Below are 20,331 nucleotides of genomic sequence, written 5' to 3' on the forward strand. Positions count from 1 at the left end.
AGTCATTATGTGGCCTTTAGAGATTCTTATGTATAAGTTAGTGAAACCTCATTTTTTTGTTTTGGTGTGGTTTGGTTTTTTGAGTTTGACACCACTGGACCCAGAACACTGAGATACTAAGTAAGTGCTTGCCTTACATAGCCAGTATACGTCCAAAGTGGGAATAGAACCACTCTTCCTACCTTTGAGGTTACTTCTCTATCTATATGAGACAATCAGCATTTACTGAGCACCTATAATGTGCCAGGCACTGTGCTAGGTGGTATGCTATGCATGCTCTTATGTGTTATGATCTCACTTGAAAAATTTAACTATTCCTCTAGGGGCCTTCTAGTCTTCATGGTATCCTAGCGGACATATTTTACCATTTCATCCAATCCACTTAATAGCTCATATAAAAGTTATTGGCAAATCAATTTATTTCATGATTGCAAGCGCAGCAAAAACAAGAGGGGCATGTAAATTCATATTATGCTACTTCACCAGCCCATATAAGCAAGCAAGGAAGCCGGCATTTCTTTCACTTCTAACATCCTGTTATTGAAATTTCTCTCAAGATGATTTATCCTTTAAGAAGACAGAAGTAAATATTTGAAATTTAAAATGGACTATGCCATTCTCTGACTGTCTCAATAAAAGATTAATCTGCCCTTGCAGACCTGACAATCTAATAGGGAAGATGCTGCATGATTATATTCATATTTATAAAACTGCTCAGAGAAGAGGGCTTATTCATCCAATATATTACTCCCTATTTTTTGGTATTAAAAGGATAAAAGATTAAAATATTTGACCAATTATAATAGTCAATGTTTTATTTTCCAAACCAACTCTTAAAAATCTCATGTAAAATGTAGGTGTTCCCTCCCCTCCTTTGATGTAAGAATTGAATTCAATGAGGACATTTTTCTAACCTAAGGGTTTTTTCACTAGGAGTTCATTAACTTAAAAAAATTGACAACTGTATTTTAGTGTTTCCTTGTGATCCTATGTATTTCATTTTATTCATTTAAAAGCATTATTCTGAGAAGAGGTACATAGGTTTCACCAGGTGGTCAAGGGGTTCAACATACACACTGAGAGAAAGAGAAGAAAATTTTGCCCTAACAATTTTAATTTTTTCCTTCCGGAGTTCTTAGGGGTACTGGAAAAAGAACTCCAATTTTGGTAAGGGTTGAACTAGATAATTTCCAAGGCCATGACAATTCAAGGCTCTATGATCCCTTTCCCTTTTGTTTTTCTGGCTTCATGCCAGAATTCATAAAAATTTATTCTGTGGTATTTGGGAAGGTTTTCAAGAACTTTTATTCCATTATAACTTGGCTATCTAATACATTACAACACAAAATCAGTGATGTCAAGGCAAATAACTGAAAATGTTATTTATCTGGTTCCCATCTGTCTGGGCTATGTGTGTGAGTGTGTGTGTAAGAGTGTGTGTGTGTGTGTGTGTGTGTGTGTGTGTGTGTGTGTGTGTGTAACTAACTTGTATGAGAAGATCCCTCGAATTTTTGGAAGATAAGCACACTAATACATTGTTGGTGGAGCTGTGAATAGGTATGACCAAGCTAGAAAGCAATTTGTAATTATGCTAATAAAGGGACTACAAACATCCATTCCCTTTGCCTGAGAGACTCCACTGTTGGACGTATACTCTAAGGAGGTGGCTGAGAAAAAGAAAGGTTCTGTATACACCGATAATATATTTATATTTTATGTTTTACAATAGTACCTTTTTCATGGTAGTAAAGAACTTGAAACAAATTAGATGTCCACCTTATGGAACGGCTATAAAAAGTGAGATAATGAAATACTACTATGGTTTAAAAAATGATGAGTATGATGAACAGAAAAATGTGTGGAAAGATCTAAACCAATTGATGCAAAGTGGAGTAAGCAGAAACAGAAAAAAAAATAAACAATGACTACAAAAATGTAAATGGAGAAAATAACCACAAAATAATCAAAAGTGAATGATAATGTATATATTTATATGTTTATGTATATATGCATATATATATATGCATGCATATATATATATATATATATATATATATATCTGTAGAACAAGCTTGGGTCCAAAGAAGAGGTATGAGAACACATTTGTCCTTTCTCCTTTGGTGAAGTGGGGTTCTATGAATGTGCAACATTAGATATAACATATTTTTCAGTGTGCTAATTTAATTTGTTTTAATGATTTTTTTTTCCTTCTTTTTTATTGTTATAATGGAAACCACTCTGGGAGGAGTAAGAGAGGGATATAAGGAGAAATGTAAAAACAAAAATATCATCAGAAATCTTTTTCATAAAAAAAAAAAAACAATTCCTTCAGTACTTTTATCAGAATAATGCTCATTGTTTCTATTTATATAATAAGATGACCTTCAATAATATATTGGTCATATCTTATAGCTATATAAGATGGAAATACACAATCTCAGAGTAACAAAAATTGCAGGTGACACAGAAGGCAATGGAAATACACAGAGTTCATACAAATAAGCTGTAAGAAGTTAGCAACACAAACTTGCTGAGAAGTATATCAACAAGTAGAGTCTAAGGAGCATTGGATCTAGATTCAACTGTTAGAGGAAATGGGTTCAAATCTGGTCTCTTTCATGTATTATTTTTGTGACAGAACAAGCTACATAATCTCTCTCTACCTTTTCTCATCTTTTAAAGTAGAGAGGGGAGGCATTAAGATTTCTAAGTTCAGGGGACGCATTAAGATTTCTAAATTTGGGTGCAGCTAGGTGGTGCAGTGGATAGAGATCTAGCCTTGGAGTCAAGAGGACCTGAGTTCAAATCTGGCCTCAGACAGTTGACACTTACTAGCTGTGTAACACTGAGCAAGTCACTTAACCCCAATTGCCTCACCAAAAAAGTAAAAAAAAAAAGATTTCTAAGTTCCCTTTCAAGGTCTAAATCTATGATCTCAATGATCATCAAAGACAAGTATATTGAAAAAGAATGGGTTGGTCATATATTGAGAATGAGGCAGGCAACCCTACTGCTTCCTTAGTACTCTCAAATTACTGTAAGAGTCAAAGTAAGGCCTCTTTTCTTTTGGATGGATCCTTTATGGAGGCTTTACAAAAAAGACATAGTTAAGAATTGTACAGGATAGAAAAGCACAAGAAGGTGTAATATGTGTTCAGTGGAAAGAATATCCACAGCTATGAGATCAAGGATCTGTCTAAGTATCTATTAAGAATTTAAACCACTGGGCATGGGATGTATTTATCCTGTATCTTTTGCAGTCAGTAAGAATTTATAAAGCATCTACTATGTGCTAAGCACTGTGGAAATCATTGAGGATGTGAAAAAAAAAAGCAAAAAAAATCCCTGCTCTCAAGGAACTCACAGGCTAATGGAGGAAATAACATGCAAAGTACTATGAATAAACAGATATATGTAGGATAAATTTGTGATAAAGTAGAAACACTGATTTGTAGACCACTTTCTCAAAAAAAATTTAGTCACAAAAGGGAAAGGAGACATGGAAGAATAACTAGTCGAGGTGGACAGATTAAGTGAAGATTGTTTGAACATGGGAAACGCAAGAGTATATTTCCAGGCAGGGAAAAGCTGAAGGTAAGTAAGAGCATGAGGATGATAAAGGGAGCAACTTGCTTGAGAAGATAAGACTGGAATGGGATCACTTGTGAATGTACGGGAGTTTGCCTTTGCACATGAGAAAGGGAGGAGAGAGTGCAGAGGGCACCTGTGTGATATAAAATGAGGATGAAGAGAGAAGGATTTATTGGTGAATGACCTCAATTTTATCAGCAATATTTTTTATTATACTTTGTTATGGAAATGCTTGTTTTATTCCATAAATTAAAATTTTTTTTAAATATGATGCATGGTTCTAAGCTGATAGAGTGGTTGGTGGAAGACCCTTGGGAGGTTTTGAGGAAGGATAAAAAAAATTTAGAAAAGCTGCTGTGTGATGATAGCAAGTCAATTAGGGAAGTATAAAAGGATTGTCCTTTTTTCCCCACTTTTAACACTTAATCTGTTTTCACTATCAAACTAAACTTGATATCACTGTTTAAACGAGCTACATAGTAAATGTGAATGCCCCTTTTATTTATTTGGGAAAAAATATAGTCACATATATTAAGTTTGGCCACTTCCAAGAGAAATGTCAAGGTAAAGGGGATGAACAAAATGTATCATGTGCTTCCTGCTTAATTGATGACCTGAACTAGATGATCATGGACATTTCTTTCAATGTTCAGATTCTATCATTCTATTTAATCCCTAAAAGGAGAATAAGAACTGATTAAGAGTCTACTATGTGCCAGGAACTATGTTAAGTACTTTATAAATATTATGTTATTTGATCCTCACAACATCCCTGTGAGGTAGGTGTTATTACTAGCCCCATTTTAGAGCTGAGCAAACTGATGCAGAAGATGACTTGCCCATGGTCACACAGCTACTACATGTGTGAAGTCACATTTGAATTCATATATTCCTGGCTCCAAGTCCAGTACTATATCCACTATGCCATCTAGCTGCTTTTATAACATCCTTTGAATATAATCTTCAATCTCACTGTAGAGATGTATGAAACAGGGAATGTCACAAGGGATATACTGAGGATATAGTCACTGTCACAGCTTACAGTTTGGGAAATAAGAACCATTCATATTATAGTCGGGAGCTCTTAAAATTATGTAATCATATGATCATAGATGCTTTCACTGGAAGGGATTTTATGATCATCTAGTTCAACACCCTCAATTTTTAATTTAGACAGTGAGACTCATGGACGTCAGTAACTTGCCGATAGGCTGATCTCACAGGAAGTAGATGGCAAAGTTAGTATCTGAAACAACTTGCTAATGTGTCCAAATCTGGTACCCTTCCCACTACATCAAAACATAAGCAAGCATTTGATCTGTGATGTCAGCTGCTCAAGAGAAGGCATGTTAAACTCCGCCTCAGTTCTGGACTGGCTACCATTATTTGTAAATATGAATGCTCTGGGTAAGGGGCTAAAGGACCAGGAATAGGCTTGTCAAAAAGCTCAGGAACATCTAACAATGACCCTGATTTAAAAAAAAAAAAACAACTTGTTTCCAAATCAATGAGTCATCATTAACATTGTATAACTTTCAGAAGTTTGTGGTTTCCAAATTTGGTCTCTGATCCTAGGGAAAAGAACATTTTGACCTTGTAAATTTCTAAAGAGGAAACAGGCCAAACAAATGGTAACATGTGCCTGTAGGACCTAAGAAGATCAGTGACTTACCAGCCAACCAAAGACGTGAGAGACGTGACAGGTCATTTTCACCTCCATTCCCTCCAACTAACCTTTGTTGTTCATGGAAAAATATGCAGCTTGGATATGGTTTTAATATAGGAAACAATGACTTTCATATTTTTTTCAATTAAGGGTCAAATGTCTCAGTTAAGATTTTGAAGCATTCTGGTAAAGAAAACACAATTCAGAGGAAAAGAAAAAAATCGATCTTCTAAAATCTTTTAAAGGTCAAATATTTTATTAATTCAAAATAATACCTAACTCTTACTATGACTGCTTTCTAGATGTTTATTTTCTAGGTAAAACTATTCAGAAATTGGGGAGGGGCAGCAAAAAGAGGGAAAGATTTTTGCATACAAAGTTTCACATCATTTAAAATATATCCTACAAATTTTGATATAGGTTGTCATACACAGTAAATATTTCTGAACGATAAAGAATGTGAAAAACTCCACTAGGATTTAAGAATAAAATAGGGATAGGCTGAACAAAAAATGAAATTGACAACAAATAAATAAATGCCCTTCAACACACATTCAAAAACAGTAAGTCTGCACACAAAAACAAGCCTCAAATATGTACACATACGTATACCTTCACAAATCCTAATTTTTCATCTGTTAGAAACATCTATATGCCTTTTAGTAAAAAGTTAGTCTCAAGTTTCCACAAAACACAATCTCACAATCTAGAAATAACAAGTCTGTGGAAAGTAGTCTAGTTATCATAGTGAGACAATTGAGGAGGCAAGACAGTCTGTCTTAGAGCATGATGTAACTGTAAAAAATTTACATAATAATACAATAATAGTAGGTGGAATCTGTACTATATTTTTCTCTACATCCTTGCTTTGAGACCACCTCATAGATAAAACTGGATTATATAACAGAGTCTTTTCAGTACTTCCATAACTAAATGCTTTTGGAAGGGGTCCAAAATAGATTCTCCCAACAATGACTCTAAATTCCAGGAGGAAGCCCATTATAATAGAAAGACTCAGATTCAAGGGACCTGCCTTCCTGTTCTATCTGTCCCATGAATTAGCCGTGTGACCCCTGGATAAGTTGCTTTACCGCTCTGGGCCTCAGTTCTTCATCTTTAATGAGAGGTTATAAACAGATGATACCAAAAGTCTCTTTCAGCTCTATGATTTTTTTATTTTGAAAATCCTGTATTAGTGTTGCCTGATTATCTAATTTTTGGACTATTCATGTACCTTTCATCTTACTCCTCATCTTCCAACCAACTTTTTTGTGGTTTTTCTACTAGTCTATGAGCACCTCTATTAGGATAGTGGGTAACAGGGAGAGAAAAGGATTAAAAGTAAAATGAGTCACCAGCTCTTAAAAAAGTTTGGTGGGTATGTAGGAGGATGCTAAAATGAATAGTTAATGGTAGGTTTGGAAATTACCCTTAAATTTTATTTTAATGCTCTCTCTAGTACATCTTCAGTAAGGCTAATATCAAGTGATTTTATGATTAATATGAGAAGGCTCTTGAGAAATTGGAAAGTAACTGAAGGCTAAGAAGTATTACATGAGAGTCTTGTGGTTAAAATTATTCAAGTGAGGGGAGAGCAGAGTGAAGAAAGAGGAAGGTAGAAGGAGAGTTGGGAAGCTCTGAAAGGACTGTTTTTTAATTGCTCAAAATCAGATTCAGTTAGAAAGTGAATGATCACTATTAAATAACAATGGATCCAAGGGCCACCAAAAGGGAAAAAAATCTGCAAGGGGCAGTAAATATGAACTGAAAAATTAGTTGTAAATTGTTTGTTTCTGAAAATCCAAGAAGAGACAAAATCAGAAATGCTACAACACACAAATCACAACATGGTATGATGGCAAACACACCAAACAGGGATTCGGGTTTGGTTCTTGATTCTTAACATTTAGAGGAGCTGTGTGACCTTGGTCAAGTCAATTAATCTTTTAATGCCTCAGGAAACTCTAAATCTTTATGTTACAGAATAAGAATAGTTGGTTTTCTGGATTGGAAGAATTTCCTCACCCAGAGCTCTCTATTACTGTGAAATCACAGGTCCCAAGCAAAACAAATACACAAACAAAATTATAGTACAGTAGTATCTTAGGATCAACAGGGCAGGGGTTACAATTTCTAGAAGGAAGAATTCTTCAACATTGATTTGCCAAGAAAATCCTTTCTTCCCTCGGGGGGGCATATTTCCTTTTCACCATCCCTAAATCTGCCCAGTTAACACTATATAATTAGGAAGTAGTTTAGAAGAAGCTCCTTAGCATGATCATTAGTATGACTTATTTCAGTTCTGAATAAATGGTCTACAAAAGGATCAATGCCAGTATATCAAATGTTGTCCTAATTTGTACAGTGAGGAAAAATATCTGATGGTGCATGAATTCTATATAGAACTACATAGTTCTATGTAGATGACATTATTTCTCAATCTGAAATAAAAAGATTTATATAGAAACTGAAAGGAAAGGATACCAACCTCACTCTCCATTATAATTCCATTTCTGTGTTACCTCTGAAAATATCTTTGGCATTTACCAAAATCTGCCATTTATAGGTGTACCTAAGTAAGCTCATCCTATAGAAATGACATGAGGAACTGTCTTGTTTTCTCTAACTAGACATCTTTAAAATGAGTTAATATTAAAGTTTAAAATGTACTTTGTAACACTGTGGCATGGTCTAAAAAACTACAGTATTACAACTCAACTTTGTTCAGCCAGGATGAATACCCAGACCATAAAGGAAGTAACCAAAGTTGTGGGAGCAGGCTGCAAATGTACTATCCTTTCTGTTTCAAGAACAGAACATACTTAGCAAGTTAAATTTTTATCAAACTTGCAACAAAGGAAGTCAGTCAATCAAGGGTGTTTCACTATCAAGAATCCAACGAGGAATATAGTACTGTTACTGTATTTAAATTTTTCTATTGGGCAAGTAGTTTTCTCAAGGTTAAAGCACAATATTATTCACTTAACAAATGGCTGAAACAGAAGACTAAAGTTACAACAGAAAAATCTACTACATAGACTATGCCTTTGTAATTTTAATAGGAAATAGAGATGAAAATCAGATTCATTTAGCAGAAATCCATCTTATAAGACTCTTTCTAAAAAGGCACCTCTTATGTAAAGCAAAGTAGCCTTGCAATAGTTTTTCAAATAAAAGATTTAATCATATCTTTGTCTTTTTGTCTAAAGATGACATATATACGTGTGTCTCCATCTCTCTCTCTCCCCACCTCCTCCTTCCTCTCCTTCTCTCCCTCTCCCCTCATGTCCTAATTAGTAATTTAGTGGACTAAATGAGGTAATTCAGCTTTTGGAGACATTTCACAAAAATCACAGAGAGACATTCAAACAACTGAATTTTAGAAATCATTCATTATTAAATCAATAGATCTCGAGTGCGAAGAGAATTGAAGAATCAGAAAGCTGAAATACAAATCAGGCTTCACCTCTACTCCCTATGTAGCCTTATGTAAGTCCCTTAAGCTCTGCAAAATAGAATAATCAAATTTTGAATATATACCTCAAAGGGTTTTTGTGAAGATCAAAAGAGATAATAGCTATAAATTGTTTTTTTAACCATAAAGTACCACACAAATGTGACCTATTATTACTATTCTCTGGACCCACAAAAAAGGTGGGTCACAAAGGGATAGCTCACACAAAGGAATAGCTTGGGAACAATTTAGAAGCAAAACGTTCCAGAGTACAATATAAAACCAAAAAAAAAAAAAAATTTCACCAGTACTCTATTAATGCTACAGGAAATGAAGGATAATGCTTAAGACAAAGACAGACACTTAGAATAAAAATAAATTCAGTAAACAGGTAGAATATTCATGACTCAAAGGGGTCAAAAGTCTTCAAAAATTTTAAATTATCTTTCTTGGTGGGCCAAATATACACAGGAGTCACTTTAGCCTCAAAGGTATTTTCTCCCCCGTTTGAAGGCAGACAGAATGAAAAGTCCCACTGGACAGCCTGCAAAGCACTAGAATGGATGGCCCCTACAAACTGCATACTTACCATACTTTCAGATTTTACAACCTTTGCATTCGCTAAAGGAACAAGTCATTAAAAAGCCACTTTGAAAATACAATAAAGACCTTCTTCTCTGATTGTGACAACCTTCCATCAAATAAAAACCTAGGGTTGAAGCTTCAACAGCAGGATATTTACTACTAGTTCCAGACATTTTAAACAGGGCAATGAACAGAGTGGGGGAAGGAGAGATGAAATAAGGCACACACAAAAATAAAGGAGGAAAGGTTTTTGGATTTTTTTTTAAGCTGCAACTTAGGTGGTTTGCAGTACTTATCCTATACCTCAGCCACCACCACACCCCAGAAAAACAAATGGAGCCATCAAAGTAAATTTCATTTTCCTCCTCCAGCTACATGTTATGCAAGAAAATAATGCTAATAAATCCAAACCAAGAAATAATTAATATCTGTTATTCCACAGACTGGACATTTTACCAATTTAATCTGCCCAGTTTTCCAAAAGAGTTAATTAGGTCATTTTATTCTACTAACGTTGATTTTTTTACAAGAATTAAGCCTCCATTAAATATCAGGGTAAGAAGCAGGCAGAGAAAAGGAAATTTCTTTAACACACTGAAACAGACTATCAGAACAAGAAATGGATTATTTAATTTTTATTTTTCTCTATTCCTCCTTCTTCATTTCCATGATACCAAAACTTGTCCTCTCAAAAACCAAACATTTTTTAAAGTTCATAAATTCTCCTGAAAATAAGAATTTGGAATGTTTCATATTGCTTGCTTTAGAGATCCAGGCAGGACAGAAAAGTGTTCAACACTTGGATTCTTTTCACTGTTCTTTATGTTTGAAGTGATGGATATAACAACCTACAATTACAAAATGTGAAGTTTTTACTGATATTCACAGATCTAAAAGACCACCCAAGTGTCACGTTGCATTAGGGCAGCATAGCTTACTACCAAAGAATGGATGCTTTCAAGGCTGTCTACATATAAGCTTTCCCTGTGAAGAGCCTCCTCTTAGAAACAGCATAGATCTATAAATATAAAATCATATCCATTTGGTGATTATTAAGCAGTTGATTTAAATGGGGGGAGGGGAAAGACTCTTTAACAATCAGTCAGATGAACAATAAAAAATAAAAGATGTCCCCTAGCCCCTTCATTTTCAGTGAAAAAAATTCTCTCTTAAATCTCAATGAACAAGATTGTTTTTTATGAATCTTGTCCCTTATCTGTGGGACAATCAGAAGGGTTTCAAAAATGACTAATATAGATGGTATTTAATTCATTACTAAGCTTCAGCAGTCTAAATGGTAATCCATTCATCTAATAAAACTTTTATTTTCCAAAAAGAGGGTAGCTTAAAACTGAAGGAATTTGAATCAGAATTTCCTTTTAAGATTTAAGGATTCTTTTGTCCAGTATTTTTCCTGTTACAGTGTGTAACACATGCATATCATTAAGAAGAGCCACACACCTCCTCAAAACAAAATTCAGGGCAAAGTGCCATCTGCTGCAAGTAATTCTTTCCTTGAAGTTTTTATGTTCAAGAAAATGTTAAAACCCACATACTTGAAGAACAAGCCAACTTATCCAATTTTGTTTTTTAAAATTCTTTTAAAATGTCTTTAAGGACTATGTTATTAAAAGGAATCCATGTTAATAGAGATTCATAAGAAAATTGCAATACTTAGAAACCAGAGATATCTAAATTCCTTCACTCTTTACATTTACATTCTTGTGTGTGTGTGTGTGTAACACACACACACACACACCCCTTTCATCTCAAGAGAGGAAAATGACAGCAATAACTACTCTATTCTTAATAATTCACTTTTTAAGATCTCATGGACTTACTTTATTTTCCCCTAAAACCTGACTTTAAAGATGAGTGTCTTAAACAATACAACAGTTCTGCTGACTGGTAACTTGCAGCATGTAGATGCTTCAGAAGTGATTAATTCAGGAACATACTGGCTAATGGACTATTTGGCCATGCCCTTCCCAGTTCTCCTCATACTACCCCCCCCATCCAGGATTTCTGCGTCATACCTGAAACTGCCTAAAAATAAACATTCAATCAAAGTCCAATCAGTCTGCCAAGTCGGTTCACAAAAGCTTCCTTGAACAAGTGAATAAAACAAGGACCCTTCCCTTCTCATGGCTCAAGCCTGCATTTCCTCAGGGCAGGAACTCATTCTGAATTATTTTAGTTGCTATGCTACTCAACTCACATGGATGATCATAGATTTTTAGCTTACACATGAGGAAACTGAGGCCCAGAGAAATTAACCAATTTGCCAAAATCATAATAATAGGGTAGATCTTCAGTGGTAGAACTGGAATTTGTCTCCCTGGGCCTCAGTTTCCACATCTGTAAAATGAAAGAACTGCAGTAGATGATGTGAAAAAGCCCCTACCAGTTCTAGATTTATTATGATCTTATGGTATTCTGACTCCAAATTCAATATCATTTACACTGTCATAGCAATTTATACAAATTAATAACCACAAAAATAAAAAGCACTTTGCTAAGAGCCCAATGAGCCATGATTTTTAATACTAAAAGACTAACAGACAATGATGTTCTTGTATTTATAACAACAAAATGTGAAAACCCTAGAGGCTCCCTCTCCATTCATGAGCAGAATATATTTTAAAAGGAACTTCTGCTTTTTCTTTCTCCACTACATTTATAGCTCTAATATGTCATGCATCTTTTTTTAATCTTACCACATATTATGTAGAATTAATAAGCTAACAACTGATTCCATGATACTTTTCAAGGGATTTCTTTACTATGCAGAAAATTATTTAATTTAAGAAAGACTTGCTTTAGGCATTGTACATACAGCAGGAAGTAGCAGAAGGCAGCACTGAATTTGGAGTCGAAAAAAGAGCTAAAATCCCCAAACTTCAGACATTTAACTATGTGACCCTGAATAAGTCATTAAACCTCTCTGTGGCTCTGTTTCCTTATCAGGAGAATGAAAGGGTTGGACTCTTTAACTTCCAAGGTCCTTTCACACTCTAAATCTATGATCCTTAGAAGATTGACTGTGGTGGCTGATTTAAGGGTAACACTCAATAGTGCTAATGAAAGGTCACTGGAACACTTGGCAGACATGCATTCTACCATGATCTTGGCAAGCAGGAAAGTATAAAAATAAATAACGATCAAGTATCATCCTAATTCATTAAGTTTAAGTATTTTTAATAAACAAGGCAATATAATGAATAAAAACTATATAATCAACATTGGACAGAAGTTACTATTACTTAATTCAACCTTTCAAAGTACTTTTGGATTTATGCTCTTAATATATCTTATTTTACAACTCTAATTTTATGCTATATATCCTGCTAAATGGTATGGTACTTCATCATTTCTGCTAAATTTTTAACTCCATGAGGACAGATAACATTTTAATAATCTTTGTATTTCTCCCAGTGCTTACAATTATTTGTACATAGTATGCACTTAAGAAATGGGTTATTGAATGAATAACTGTAATAATTTAATAAGCCCAGCCAAACAACTTGGCATTTCTATTTGAGAAAAGTATAAAAGTATGTTCCAGCATGTAGATGGCACAGTGGATAGAATATTGGACCTGAAGTCAGAAAGACTTAAGTTCAAATCTTTCCTCAGCCACTCATTAGCTCAGTGATCCTAGACAAGTCAATTAATCTCTCTCATCTATAAAATGTACAATAACGTATTATATATAATAAATATAATTATGATATACAAAATGTATAATAATAGCACATAGTTCACAGAGTTGCTTGGACAATCAAGTGACATTAGTAAAGTGCCTTGTATACTTTAAAGTGCTATAAATGTTATCATTTTTATTATCTTTAAATAAATGGTAACGTGATATAATATCAAATATCCAAAATACAACTACATACTTACTGTAATTTATTCACTGCTCCCAAATTGTCTGGGTACTGTGAACAAATTGTTCCTAGGCACTTGTTTTTTTAATGAGAAACATTCTGATCTTAAAACTACAACAAACCACAGACTTACCAAATAAGCAGACTGGAGCTTTAAAAAAAAAAACAAACCAAAAAGAGCTAAATTCAATTTTAAAAAGTAAAAATGGTATGTATAAGAAACTGACAAATTACTTAACAATGCATTTTCATTTACTTTTTAACAGTATTTGTTTAAAAGAAAGGTAGGATGCTGTGACTATAAAGGCTTTTGCATACATTGCTTTTTTAGGCTCAAATAATACTAGTGGGATCTACACCTTGATGAAAAGAGAATAGATGGAAGATGAAAGCAGTTTAGGGATAGCATAGGGTAGGTAAATGTTTCTGCAATGGAATTCTCTAGGATAATATGGTGGAGAACACACTAAACTGAGGATTCCAGAGACATAGATTCTAGTCTTGACTGCCATTAATTGACTCATATAACTTTGGCCAAATCACTTAAACTCTTCGGGCCCCCCAGTTTCTTCATCTGGAAATATGAGGTGTGACTAAAGAACTTTTAAGTTTCTTTTCAACTCCCAATAATATGACTTCAAACAAAAGTCTCAAGACCAGACTCGGTAACATATTCATTGCTATAGTTTCTTAAAATCCATAAGCCAAAATGTACTTATGAACAAGCCCACGTGTGCTGAGGATTTCCCTCAGCAATTTAAAAATACTAATAACACACGAGGGGAATGAATGGGCACTGTTAGTATAGCCCACTCCAATTTCTTTGCCAGCATTCTAATTATCAAGTTATGAGGATAGCATGGAAGTCACTGCCACACAGACCTTTATCAGCATTTCAGGTAGTAAGACATTAAGATCTATCACATGGAGAGGAGATAATTCAGCAGTATCAGACTATGTCTCCCTTGTGCCTCTAATGGAAATGCTGATATTTCAATTCAATTCAAAGAGAATTTCTTAATGGCCTATTCTGTCTGAGGCATTTTGCTAGGCCTCAGGAATAGAAAGATAAAATTCAAACTGCCCCATATCTCAAAGACCTTGCAAATCTACTGAACAAATGCAAGGGGGCAGGGAGGAGAATTTCAGTGGCACTGCATTCATTCTCATTTCATTGTCACTGGTCTTCCAGATTAATTAGTAGATCAAAATAAACCTGCTTGAGACCTTTTGATACCAAAAATAGTTGGCCCTGCTAGCTAATGAGTTCCCTGTTATGGCATGTATTCCAGTCACAGGTTACCATCTGACCAAGGAAGTTATAGACAAGATTACTATATTGACTGGAAAACAGGATCAAATAACCTTTAAATTTCCATCTGACTCTAAAATTTTATGATTCAATGCTTCTAAATCCCAAAGACAAAGAACATTCTACTGTTTCCTTCAGAAGAGAGATTTTTAACATCAGGAACATGCAAGGAACAAAAACTCCATCCTCCTATTAATAAAAAAAGAATACAAGGATAGGTTGCCATCCTTCAGAAGATAGATTAGATTTTCTGGATAGATAAGAAAATTACATTTACCCTTTTATAATATTGATAAAAGGTCAAGAGTTTACTTCATCCTGTTTTTTTCTTAGATTCTTTTAATTTTTAAAATCTACTCATACTAGAAAACAGTAAAAGGTAACTGAGGGTTTAACAATCTCAGGAAAAATAAAGGGGGTTAGGGGAAGGAAGCTCTAATGAGCGGATAGTAATTTCAATTACTGTTCCAATGACCCATTATCATGCTAGGACATAGGGCTTTCCCTGGACAATATGAATCATATAAATAAGACATATGAAATACTACAGATGCACTAGCAACTTCCTTTTCTTCATTACCTTTCCCGAACCATGCCCATTCCATCTATTGTATTGATTCATTCATTTTCTCCTCTTCCCGCCCCGCCCAATTGCAAAGCTACCTGAAAGAAAAACCCAAGTCTAAAAACCAAGGAAGAAGATGGAAGAAAAAAAAGCCAAAAACAACAAAAAAAAATCAACACTCACTTCAGATTTAGAGGACATGTTTTCCTCCATGTCAGAGTCATTGGGATCCACAATATCATCAAAGGGGGGTAAAGTTGATTTCTTCTTCTCTGATGTATCACCTTCCATTTTTACCTTTCCCATCTTGACATGAGATTTATCTTTTGTAGGTTTTTTCTCAGCAGAACAAGTGAGTATCAGTGGTGGGGCACTAGAAAAACTTTTAAACAAAGCCTCCGAGCTGCTTTTTTTCCTTTTTTTGGCTGCAAGGTCCTCAGACTCTGTAACAGGGGGCCTTTTGCTGGGGGCTTTTTTGTCTTGCTGCTGCCCACCTGTGATGGTAAGTAAGCTGCTTTCATGTTTTGGCTCTTTTGACATGGGTTTAGGTTCCTTGAAGGCCATCTTAGGAACTATTTTTTCTTCTTTTAGTGGTTTGTTTTCTTTGGGTTTCTTAGAGGATTCTTTGGAAGATTTGTTATGTTCCCTGGAAGGTTCTTTGAAGGCACTTTTATGTTCTCTTGAGTCCTTAGGAGGTTTTTCCTTGTGCTCCTTTGATAACTTGTGAGGTTTTGAGAAACTGTTACCACTGGTGCTGCTGCTATTTGTATGGCTACTCCTATTGGGGTCCTGCAAAAAAGACGAACACAAATCTGTGAGGCTCCTGAAGCTGAAGAGAAAGGCAGAACTACTCCCAGTCTCCTCTGCACATAATGGTTACATTGTGATTTCTCTCAAACTAATCTTGTGGACACCAAGTTCCCACAATATGGTAAGTGGGTAGAGAACAGACAGACTTAAGAAAAAGTGGGATGCAACTGTCTAGCAAGCTAATGAGATAGGAGAAACTAGCCAGGGTCACTTTCCTAAGAACAACGTGCAGTTTTATAAAACCATCCAAAGACCTTGGGAGTCAGTACTAGAAAAGTTCTTAGAATAGCAACTAGCCTGACCCCTTTCTTTCAACAGATAAAGGAAACTGAGGCTCAAGAAGTTAAGTAATTTGCCCAAGATGACCAAGACAGGAATTAGCAGATCCAGGATTGGAACCCAGGTCTATTGACTCCAAATTCAGTGCACGCCTTACTACAAACAAACTTTCAAAATAAAATAGCAAATGTTGAGGTCCGATGCAAAGGTCTGATAAAAAGTATTAATTAAAAAAAAAAGAAAGGCTCGTTCTGCTTAAAATTCTCTAGGGAATGAAAATGTGTTTTAAGAATTCTTATTAATAATCATAATTTCCAACATTTTAAAATCTGACCAAGTACTTTCCTCACAACACCCCTGTGAGGTAGCAATACAAAGAGGTTATAAGCCTTGCTCAGGGTAATATAGTCAATCAATCAAAAGCTAGAAAGACCAGGATTTGAACTCCAGTTTCCTGACTCCAGGTATAGCTCTCTTGGATTTCCAAATTAGATCAGTGAATTAAGGCAAATAAAATTGGACTGTGGTGTTTTTAACAATTATAAATGCATATTCATTCCCTTAATGACCCAGCATGATACATGGGGTGATCTTATAATAAACAAAAATGTGACTTTATACTTACTATATTCATGGACTTTTACTTTTATAATAAAAAAAATCACAAATGAACCAAATTAGATCCTCAGCATGTAAAACTGGGTAATCAATACATAACCAGAGGAACTGTGCCATACTTACCTTTATCTTCTTAATTTATACCAGAGGAAAATGAAAGGATAAGTTTTGCAACTGGAATTTGCTTCTCCTGGCATGTTTATTATGTTTGATCTTTAATTCACCTTTTCCTGTTTTAAGTCCAATGATATGTAAACCAAATGTGTATAGCAGTAACCTCAAAAAAAAAGTCTACTTGACATGTTATACAGATTCCAGAGAGGGGAAAAATCTCTTTTATGACTAAATACATATTCAACAAACCTATTCTGCTATTTTCTCAGAAAAACAATAGGCTTAACTATTTTATTGCAGAATACGCAATAGGAATACCTAATAGGCATACCTAGAAAAACCTTGTTTTTTCCCCTACTTCAACAAACTACACAGATCTTTTTTTTTTAAAGGAAGGGTAGGAGAATTATCAGTTTTCAGGAGTTTAAGAGCCAAAAGCTGAAGGTAGGTTTCATGTTTCTGAAACTTTATTACTTTAGTAAACTATCTTAGAGGACATTTCCTGACATGGTAAACAATGCCATGAGTAATCCAAAATACAATATAAAATGGTGCACTAAAATTCCATCCTCTTAGATTTATCAGTTTATTGATGCATTCAATTTTTGTAATTTGCAAAAGATACCATAACTATAATACTAAAATCTCCAAGCTTGGCAGTTCACTCAGTTACCTAAGTACAATACTAAATACATTTTTCTGAGCACATAATTTAAAAAGTATGTTAACTAACCACTGCATTTTTCTATGAAACAATAATAAAATTAAAGCAGCTTTAGCACAAAGTCACCATGAGGATGCCTTTATTTAAAATGCAAAATATTATCCTAGGATTTATTGTCTTGAGAAGTACAATAAAATTTCTTGATCTTAAAGACACAAATCAATTAAGCTTACACAAAGGTAAGCACAGTATCCTGGAATAATGACTTAACTCTTGCCTTGCTTTGCCTTGCCTTTTTTCCTGTACTAAGTTATCATTTGAGATTTTCACCGTTGAGTACCAAAAGGAGACTAACGTATAATAAGTAAGCCTAGAAAGAAGACTGGAGCAAGAAACTGAAGGGCTCTGAATCCCCAACAGTTTTATGTTTTATCCTCCAAGCATTAAGGAGTCAATGGAACTTTTGGATAAAGGGAATGACATGGTTAGACCTTTCATTTAGGAATATCACTATGGGAATTTTATGGAGGACAAACGAGTGAGGAGAACCTGGAAACAAGAAGAACAACTAAATGTTTATTTGCAATAGGCCAGGTGAGAGGTAATGAGGGTCAGGCTAGATTGACAGCCATGAAAAAGGGGCAGATGCCAGAAATGTTGTGGTAGAATTGATGAGACAATTGATTGTACCAAAGGAAGGAGGTAGTAAAAGAAGAGTGAAGATGATTGAGATTTTGAACCTAAATGGTAGTTACTTTTAAAGAAATAGAGAACTTAGGAAGCATCAGGTTTGATAAAGATAGAGTTTTGTTTTAGAAATGTTCTTTTTGATATGTGAATTTGAAATATCCTATAGGTGGTGTACTAAATCAATGAATGAACAAAAGGCATTTATTAAGCTTTAACTATGCGGAAAGTACTTGTTATACAAATAGAAAAGACAGTCTGCTCTCAAAGAACTCATACGCTAATGGGAGAAGAAAATACACATAGGTTTCAGCTAAAAGTCTAAGACAGACTAATGACCCATAGGGTACAGAATCAAAATAGATGGCAATGTATCTTTTTTAGTGTTATTGCTATTGATAATTGTATCTGTTTCTGGTACTGAACCATTTGACAGTGTCACAGGAATGCTGATAGCAAGGGTTTGGATGGCAGCAGAACCACTGGGATATTGGGAGGAGACCTCCTACTACTAGCGATCTGGGGTTTACTGCCCAATGTTGGGAACTGGTCAGCACTAGATGTTGATGGTGGCGAAGGAAATGGTCCTGATTTCCACAGTGTTGAGGGAATCAAGCTCAGGAAAGAGACTAGAGGGAGTCATCTACGTAGAATAGATCCATGGAAGCTAATGAGATCAGGGAGAAAAAAGGTACTGTAGAGACAAGAGCTCAATACAGAGCACTGCAGTACACACACAGTTAGGGGGTAAGAGAGGGCATGAGACATCAATGAAGATCCAGTAAAGGACACCAAGAAAGGGTAATCAAACAGAAAACAGAACCAAGAAAGCAGCGTCATGAAAATACAGGAAGGAAAGAGTATGGTCTCCAAGAACAGAAGATGGTCAGTGTTAAATGTAGAAAAGTCAAAAGGAATATGTACTGAAAAAAGGCTGCTAGATTTGGAAATTAAGAGATAAATAACAGTCAGACTAATCAGTTACTTGGAGGTAATTATTATAGAATGTCAAGTACAATTTGTTTGCCGAAGACCAATTAGGACAAATGGAAGATAAAGCAAACTTAATCAAAGTGTACATATTACTAAGAGTGCGAAAGCTTAAAGCAAAATATTTTAATATATACATATTTGAAAATAAAAATACAAATTTGTAACAACTTTATTTTCTTTGAATATAGCATGTGGCATTATCTTTCTTCTATTCATCCTTTACTGAATGCCAATCCTTGTTCTCAAATTCTGGGACAAAATGAAGTTCCTTTATAAATAATCTCAACTAATACCCCTATAATCTAATAGCTCTGGGAGATGATTTGAGGAAATAAAGGGTTTGCAAATATGGCTAAAATCAGGTTTGTGGTTATTTTTGAATTTCATTTTCCACACTATCTCTGGCATCTATTACCACTGATAATCAAGGGCTGGCTCGACTGATTTTTCTCTCCAGCTGCTACTTTTTCTCATTAGACCTCCTTTTATTTTATTTTTTTTCCTAACCTATTTAAACTGGCTTCCTTACTTGTATGAGGTTTTCAGCTCACTTAACACTTTGTTCCATAAATATTTGCATATGGTCAAATATATAGGAGATGCATAAAAAGTGTGCTAGAATATTTCTTACAAAGGTATTCCCTAAAAGCCATAAAATATTGTAAGAAATAATACATGAAAAAAAACAAAAAGACATGATTTCACAATAGGATTTCTTTCTGCATAAAATTTTATTTTTAAAAAAGGCAAATATAAAGGCCACCCAAGAACTGGAATAACATGTAAATTGCAACTTGTCAACAGTCCTCCATCCATTGTCCCTCGCCAGGAAAAGTAATCATTCACACCTCCAGAGAAGCTGTTGTTTCTTGTTCTAACAAGACATATCTGGGGGCACCTAGGTGGTGCAGTGGATGGAGCTCCGGCGAGGATCTGAGTTCAAATCCAGCCTCAGACACTTGACACTTAACTAGCTGTGTGACCTTGGGCAAGTCACTTAACCCCGATTATCTAGCCAAAAAAAAAAAAGACATATCTGAAGCATCACCTTCTAAAAGGGACTATTCCTCATCATCTGTGGAGTCCTTCCCTACCTTCCCTCA

At 34.9% G+C, this 20,331-nt stretch overlaps 1 protein-coding gene across 3 annotated transcripts in view; it reads right to left on the minus strand.

The window, feature by feature from the left end:
* Nucleotides 1–20,331, minus strand: part of MLLT3 (MLLT3 super elongation complex subunit) — a 289,127-nt gene that overhangs the window by 66,385 nt on the left and 202,411 nt on the right. For all 3 annotated transcript variants that reach the window (XM_027859116.1, XM_027859115.1, XM_027859113.1), the window contains one exon: nt 15,247–15,852. In XM_027859116.1, the coding sequence (XP_027714917.1) occupies nt 15,247–15,852 (606 nt within the window). The remainder of the gene's footprint in view (nt 1–15,246; nt 15,853–20,331) is intronic.

Source organism: Vombatus ursinus, unplaced genomic scaffold (genome assembly GCF_900497805.2).
Source record: "Vombatus ursinus unplaced genomic scaffold, bare-nosed wombat genome assembly UNPS02014158.1, whole genome shotgun sequence".
In the NCBI taxonomy this organism is placed as follows: domain Eukaryota; kingdom Metazoa; phylum Chordata; class Mammalia; order Diprotodontia; family Vombatidae; genus Vombatus; species Vombatus ursinus.